Genomic DNA, 7,576 nt, shown 5'->3' with positions numbered 1-7,576 from the left:
GGGGGCTGTGGGTGGGGGGAGGAAGCCTTGTCCAACCTGTGGCTCAGGGCAGAGGCCAGTGGGGGTGAGGAGGGCTGGAGTTGGGCTCTGGAGTGGGCGGGAGCCTGTGTGCCTTCCAGAGTCTTCTGCCCTGTTGGCCTGGCTAGGTTCCCGGGGAAAGCAGGGTGTCATAGGGCGGGGTGGAGCCTCCCTGATGTGGGTGATGTCCCTTACCCGCAGGATGCCCAGGAATTCAGTGACGTGGAGAGGGCCATTGAGACCCTCATCAAGAACTTCCACCAGTACTCGGTGGAGGGTGGGAAGGAGACGCTGACACCCTCCGAGCTACAGAACCTAGTGACCCAGCAGCTACCTCACCTTATGCCGGTACTGAGGGGGTGACCCCACACCAGGCAGGACACTGACTTCCCAAGCAAATGCTCCAAGGCCCCACCACCCAGCCACAGCCCCTGGCACTAGCAGCCCCGAGCCAGTGCTGGGGAGGCTCAAGTCTTGCTTCGGCCCCTGGGCAGGGTGGGGTGGGCCGATTGGAAGGTGCTTGCTTGCTGAGCTGTGGTCTTTCCTCTCCTCAGAACAACTGTGGGCTGGAAGATAGAATCGCCAACCTGGGCAGCTGTAACAACTCTAAACTGGAGTTTGGAAGTTTCTGGGAGCTGATTGGAGAAGCAGCTAAGAGCGTGAAGCTGGAAAAGCCTGTCCGGGGGAGCTGAGAACCTTCCCCTGGGAATCTTGGGGGGATGCTGGGGAAAGGGGACCTTAGAGACTGTGGGCCTGGAAATAAAACTCCTCTCTTTACCGTCACCGCACTGTTCCCCAGCCCATGCCTGCCTCACCTCTGCAAGCGGCCCCTCCTGGGGTCTCTGCACTTCATCCCTCGCTCTGTGGAGCGAATGGGCCCAGGAATCCCCACCAGAGGGAGGCTCAGGGGGCGGGCTGGGGCCAGGGATGGTGTGGAGGGTCAGGATGGTTAAGGGCCACGCCATTTGGTAGTGGGTGCTGGGCAGAGAGGAGCTGGACTTTGGGAAATGATTTGAAAGGGACTGGGAATAGGGCTGGATATTTGGAATTAAAAAAGGTCTCTAAGAACCTACCCCTCCTACTCTCTTCCCCAACCCAAACGAGCTGTCTGTCCAATGTTTTATCTTCCTGCCTCCAGCTCTGCCCCAGCCTCCCCTCAAGACTGTCCTTGGACAGGGCAGGGGAAGTGGGAGAGCAGTGGGGAGGGGGAGCAGGCTAAGAAGGGTGTGACCTTGGGGAGCGAGAACCAGCTGGGTGGTTGGGCATTTAAAGAATGATGGCTGTTTTGTATATCTTGATTAATAAAAATAAAATGGAAAAAGTGAAAGATGTCTTGTGTCTGCATACCTTCTTCCCAGGTTCATGGGCCCATGGGTGCTGGGTGGTTGGGGTGAATGGCAGAGTCATCGGGTAGCATGTTCCCGGGGTGGCTGCAGTGGTTGTCAGTAGAAGTGAATAGGGACCCACTTTATCCCAGGGATTTGGGTTGAGGACGGTGCCAGGCCCCAAAGGTGGGAGACCCGGTCCCCTGTGAGGGCCGAGCTCCTCTTTGCCAGGGCCTGGCACTCAGACAGGAGAGGACATGAACCCAGGTGTGCCGGATGGAGCCTGGGTGAGGAGCAAGGCAGATGTGGGGCTGGTGGCCTCCGTGTGAGTCTCGGGGTCAGTTTCCTCATCTGTAAAATGGGGATATTAACAGTGCTTCCCTCAGAGGATTGTTAGGATAATGTGAGGCCTCGTGTAAAGCACTTATCAGAGAGCCTGGCACAGTGAGTGCCCGGTGAACTGCCAGAGTTGGTGAATGGGTCCCCGCTCTTTTCAGCTGCTGCCTCCTCACGGGGATGTGGAACTGGCCAGGTTCCTTGGGAAGGGCTAGAGGGTGTTTCCAGAGGAATCATCTGCTGCACAAACGCAGTCCCAGGGATGGGGGGCAGGAGAGCTCCTGGTGGGCTGGCCTGGAGGTGGTAGCTCAGGGGGCCGGGGGCGGTCCCTGGTGCCTGCCTTCTGACTTGTGCACACAAGGTGGGCGCTACCCTGAGATGCCAAGGGCAAGGCCGTTTCTGAGGCCAGCCAAGCTGGCCTGGAGTGCAACCCGCACACGTCTGTCTGGAGCCCCTGACCCAGAGCTCCAGTGACCGAGGTGAGAAGGGCAGGTGACAGTCCTTCGCTTCCTCTCTCCACCTGGTAGGCTCTGTCTGGCCCTGCGGGGCTAGGAGGGTGGGGTTGACAGAATGCCAGCTTCCACCGCTCCTTCTGGAGTGGGGTGGAGGGGTGTTAAAAAAGGTGTGTATCCCTTTAACGAGGGCCCAACCCCAGGGCCAAGACAAGAGGGAGCTCAGTCACTACCTCCCCACTGAGCCAGCTCAGCCAGGCAGGGAAGGAGGGAGTGGGACCCGTTGGGGAGTGCGGCGGGGAGGAGTCCTGGCTGGGCTGTGTGAGGGTTGCTGCTTGGCGTGCCAGAGCCCAGGCCCCAGAGCCTTGCTGGAGAGGAGTTGAACTGAGGAGGCAGGTGAGCACCCCAGGCCCGTCCTGGGCGGTCCGGTGCTGCCAGAGAGGCCCCACGGCGGCGTTTGAGGCCCGGAGAAGGGGCTGTAAAGGGGCCTGAGGAGGGAGGGCCCTGCCAGAGACTGGGCCGGGAGGTTTCGTTAATTCACTTTCCCAAAAGGCTGGTTTGCAAATGGAGAATCTGGTAAGATTAGGGACTGGAGTGGCCGGCAGAGGAGCGGGTGGGGTGGTGAGACCCCCTCCCCAGCCAGGAGCTGCTGAGGCTCCTCTCCAGCGGGGCCACCGGGAAGGAAGGGTATTTGGGAGCTTTGCCCGCAGCTGCTCCGATCCATTCCTAACAGAAACAGGGCAAATTCGTGCAGCTGGGGATTGGGGAAGGTCGGACCCTCGCTACAGGCCTCCCTGGCCTCTGGGAGCAGTGTCCTGGGAGAGGTAATGGGGTCCAGGGAGGGCCCAGGGAGCCTGGGAGCCTGAGTGGGGGAGAGAGGTGGTTTCTCTCCACCTTGGGACTCAGGAAAGTCCCCGGACGCAGGCCCCATTGTGCTCTCAGAGCCGTTCCCAGGGAGGGTAGAGGGACCTGAGGAACCTGGGTGAGATCCCGGGGGCGCCGGGGAGCTCGGGATAGGGGCCAGGAGTCTGGGCAGCTTCTCCACCTCAGGACCGAGGCAGGTTCTGGCTTGACTGGCTTTGTTTGGTGGAGCCACCTGCGCTGTGGGAGCATTCCCCTGCCCAGCCCTGTCCGGGTGGGGGTGAGGGCAGGGGTTCTGGGGGAGGGAGCACTGGAGGTGCCGATGAACGGGCGCAGCCTTTCCCTATCCAAGAGTAAAGAGCCCTCTGGGAATTGGTGAGACGAGGAGCAGCGGAGTGTGTGTGAGTGTGTGTGTGTGTGTGTGTGTGTCCACACCAAACTCCTCCAGCTTACTTGTCCAGAAAAGAATTTAGAGGAGCAGGCTTCTCCTTCCAGCTACATTCTCTAAAATCACAAGTGGGCGGAAGGCAGATAGGTTACCCAAGTAGAGGGGGGCAAGAATGGCAGAGTGCCTCACGCTGTGTATCCACGTGTGCGAATTAGATGCAGTGAGTCCTGTGAGGGTGGGGAAGGGCGAGGCAGGGGCGCTTGTGTGAGAGAGTAGCCTCTGGAATTGGGAAAAGACCAGGAGAAGGCAGAGCAGAGAGTGGGGCCATGGAGGCTGAAGAGATTAGTTAGAAAGAGCCTTGCAATCGAGTCAAGCATCACCAGCCTACTTCAGATTACACCTTCCCTGCATATTGACGGGAATCAAGGAAATGCATGAATGAATGAGTCAATAAATGAATAAATGAGCCAATGAATGAACAAGCAAATGAACGGTGAATGGAAGAGTGAGCACATTTGAGGTAGAGGGAAGGGACACAGAGCATGCCAAATTTAGGCTTGAGAGTGGGCTAGGCTCTAGAGAGGATGGTGACTAGGAGAGACAGGAGTCCAGGTGTCAGCGGTGGTCAAGGGCGCCTCTGGCCAGAGATGAGTACTCTGTGCCCTCAGTTCTTACCTTGCTTGTAGGAATGGATTCAAACAAGAGACAACTTTATGGCAGCAAAAGCAGGCAAGGATTTATTTGTAGGAAAGAAATACATTCAGGTAGGACCTGAATGGGCAACTCAGCTGGATGAAACCAAACCAAGTGCCCTCAGTGGGCAGCTCAGCTGGCTGAGACCAAATACCAGTACTGGGGAGTTTAGAGGATTTATACCTCTAGGCTGGCATGACCCTAGGCAAGGAGCAAGTCATTCCCTCCCTCGTGTCTCAAAAAAAAAGTATCTGTAAGCTACGAGGCTCCTTCATCTAGGAGCTATGCCGTCGCTTAGAGTTAGACCCTGTCTTGGAGGGCTCTGAATCTTTCCCGCTCACAATGGTATCGCCATTGTCTATTTTCAGGTTGTCGTGTCTCACACTTGCTTTCTCCAGGCCCCAGCCGCCTCTCCCGGCCTCTCCCAGCTCCTATCTCTCTCTCTGCTTACTCTTAACACAGGGACATTTGGAAACAATTTAAGACTCAAGAAGTGTGTGCAGAAGCGGGGAGGGGGAGGTGAATTTTGAAGAGTATGGTGGATGTTCAGGGCTCCAGATTGAAGGGGATTGGAGAGTTGAAGAGATGGGGGATGGTTAGGAGGCACCTGGAGGGGTGGGGCCCAGAACCTGTGGGTGGAAGGGTGGGGCTGGAGTGGCTGAGTCCCAGGGTATGGTGTCTGGGCCATTTGCGCTTTTGGAGAAGTCTTCAAGCTGGGCTGAGGTGAGTGGGGGTGGGGATAGGGGCTTCTTGGTTGCTCAATAATGAATCCCTCAAGGAAAAGACAATGAGAACATTGGGGGAAGGTTGAGGGTCCCAGGTGAGGGGTCCTTTGGAGAACCAGTGGCCTCCCCATTCCCACTTTTGGGGAAGGTTCTAATGGACATGTCTACCTCCCCCGAATGCTTAGGCCAGGATCTACCTGTAGCAAAGTCAATACAGGACCTACCTTCTGACGGAACAACATGTGGCCTGCCCTCACGACCCCCATCCTGTGCCTGGGACCATGCTGCCTCCTTGGTGGGGGGATGGGGCAGGCAGGGAGGAGCAGGTGGCTATGACATGGGTGTAGTGGCAGAGCCTGTCTCCCAGCCCCTAGGGGAGGAGGAAGGGCGGAAGAGGGTGGAGACGCCTGACTATCCCACTCTGGCATTCTTCCTTCAGAAAGGCACTTATCCAGATGTATCTCCAGAGATGTCCATTTGATTTAAAAGAAGGAGAAGGTGTGGATGAGTGATGGGCAGATTATTGGGAGGTCTGGGGACTGAAACCCGGAGCTGCTAAAGCTCTCTGGGGTGATCGCACACCTGACAGCAGGTGGCTGCTTGTCAACCAGGTGCTCACCTGGGTCCTGCCTACTTGGCTGCCAGAGACTCAGTAGGGACTGGGGTGTGGTATCAACGAAGGCCAGGAGGTTCCTCTGGTCAGAGAAACAAGACTCCAAGAAGACAGGTGGTGGGAGGGATGGGCAGGCTTTGGGGGAAGGGGCAAGACATGCTACCCCCTAAACTGGATTTCTTTCCATTTCCTCTTCTTATTTTCCACAAAATTCCTTACTCAGGGAACAAGGTCTGGGATGGTTACGGGTGGGGCACTCTCTGAACCCTCTTGCCACTCGCAAAGCTTGGATGGGAGTACACGTGGCACGATCCTGGCTGAAACGGGATTCCTGCCGTGCCGCTTCCATACTTCATCCTTTCGGTCACAGACCAGGGCAGATAAGAGAAGGATTCCTGCTCAGAGATGCCCCAGCCTGACCTCTCTTTCTCTCAACTTTCCTTCCTTCCCACATCCTGGTCCAGTCTCATTCTACCTCCCCAAAAAGCTTTGCAAACAACAACAGAAACCAACAGACATTAGAAGAGCAGTCAGGGGCCTTTGGACACCTGGTTTCGGGGCTGGAAGGAAGCAGGGCATTTATGGAACATCTTCCTGGAACAAAGCACTGGGCTGAGCAATACAGGCTAGAGGAGATGCAGAGATTAAAAAAGCTTTAAGCCCTGGCTGGTGTGGCTCAGTTGGTTGAGCGTAGTTTCATGCACGGAAAGGTTGCTGGTTCGATTTCGGGTCAGGGCACACGCCCGGTCTTTCAGGCTTGATCCCTCCTTGGGGGGGCGGGGAGGGGTGGAGGGTAAGATGTGAGGCAGCGGATAGATGTCTGGCTCTCACATCAATGTTTCTCTCTTTTCCTTGCCCTTCCTCTCACTCTAAGGGATCAATAATATATATTGTCTATCCAGGATTTAAAAAAAATGGCCCCAAAGCCTCGTCCTTCTGTGTGGTTCAGAATACACAATGGCTGTGTGCGTCAGAAACACACTCCTTGCTTCCAGGAATGTCTGGTGTCTGGGGAGATTATAAGACCCAGGAAAAGGCTGCAGCCATACCAGTTAGTGGGCCCAGGCCAATGCCAACTGAGAGTCTATGTGAGCCAGGGGAGGAGGGCATGGAGGGCAGGGGGCAGGGCAGGCTTCCCGTGGGAGGGGCAGTTCCAGTAGGCTTTAAGTAGGCAGTGAGGGCAAGGCAGTGGGCACAGAGGAAGACGGCCTTCGAGAGCAGGTGGGAGGGGCAGGGACTTGAACTGTGGATGCCCAGGCCCTTCCCTCACCGGGATCTGATGGGCAGGGTGGCTGCAGCTCCTTCCTGGGCTTGGGGGCGTGAGTGGAAGCTCATTGCCCGGGTTCACTTGGGGGGGCACTGGGCATGGGCGGCGACTCAGACTAGATCCACCTGTCCCTTCATATCCTGTTATTCAGAGAGCTATATACACTGGGAATATGAGTGTCTTTTGTCCCGGAGTGAGGAGGTGACTGTGTGGCCTCTGGCTGGCTGGCTGGTGGCAGCTCTGTCTCCAGCTGGGGCAGACCCGGCCTGGCTCCTCTTTAGGTAATCGGGTGAAGGGTCCTTGGGGCCTGTTGCATATTTTGGGGTGGGTCTGAAGGAGGCTAGGCTAGCGGGGTGTGGCTGGGAGTCTGCAGAATGTCTGACTCAATGAATCCGGACATTGTCCTTTCCCAGCAGCGGCCATGGCCTGAGAGTCTGGACTCCCTTTCCTGGCGCCTGGCCGGATGGATTGTGGAGGGCCTAGGTCCTTGCCTCTGCTTTGTTGCCTGGGGCTGGGGTCTCAGCCAATCTTGGTGTCTTGGTAGGGGACTATGGCTCCTGTCCCAGCCATCTTGGCTCATCCTAGCTGCTCCTAGCTGTGTTTGCCCCCAGGGCAGAGGGCCTGGGTGAGACAGGTGTGTAGATGGTGGAGGGATGGGCACTTACTCTCTTCCCACGGGAGCCTCTTGCTCTCACTGGGACTCTGACAAGCCCAGTGCCTGGGGCTGGGGAAGGGCCGGGAGAACCTGTTAAGGCAGTTGAGCTGGGGAACACCTGGATTAGAAGAGCCACATAGTACTCATTCCAGGGCTACCTCCCCTGTGCCTCCCTTTTCCTGCCTCCTCCTGGAGGACCTGTCAGCTTAGAGGACCCAGGGCCCAGGGTGCGGGTGGGGGCAG

At 57.1% G+C, this 7,576-nt stretch overlaps 2 protein-coding genes across 5 annotated transcripts in view; both read left to right on the top strand.

The window, feature by feature from the left end:
* S100A14 (S100 calcium binding protein A14) overlaps window positions 1–1,348 on the top strand; it is a 2,213-nt gene extending 865 nt beyond the window's left edge. For both annotated transcript variants that reach the window (XM_006775605.2, XM_015571790.1), the window contains exons 3-4: window positions 220–366; window positions 573–1,348. In XM_006775605.2, coding sequence (XP_006775668.1) covers window positions 220–366; window positions 573–710 — 285 coding nt within the window. In that variant the 3' untranslated portion in view covers window positions 711–1,348. The remainder of the gene's footprint in view (window positions 1–219; window positions 367–572) is intronic.
* A 1,019-nt stretch (window positions 1,349–2,367) lies between these two features.
* Window positions 2,368–7,576, top strand: part of S100A16 (S100 calcium binding protein A16) — a 7,956-nt gene continuing 2,747 nt past the window's right edge. The window contains exon 1 of one of the 3 annotated variants that reach the window (XM_006775603.2): window positions 2,368–2,527. The gene's annotated coding sequence lies outside the window, so the exon portion shown is untranslated. The other 2 variants (XM_015571784.1, XM_006775604.2) reach the window with 2 other exon arrangements.

Source organism: Myotis davidii, unplaced genomic scaffold, assembly GCF_000327345.1.
Source record: "Myotis davidii unplaced genomic scaffold, ASM32734v1 scaffold208, whole genome shotgun sequence".
Classification (NCBI taxonomy): domain Eukaryota; kingdom Metazoa; phylum Chordata; class Mammalia; order Chiroptera; family Vespertilionidae; genus Myotis; species Myotis davidii.
Note: the sequence above shows the minus strand (reverse complement) of the source record. Positions and strands in the feature narration are given on the sequence as shown.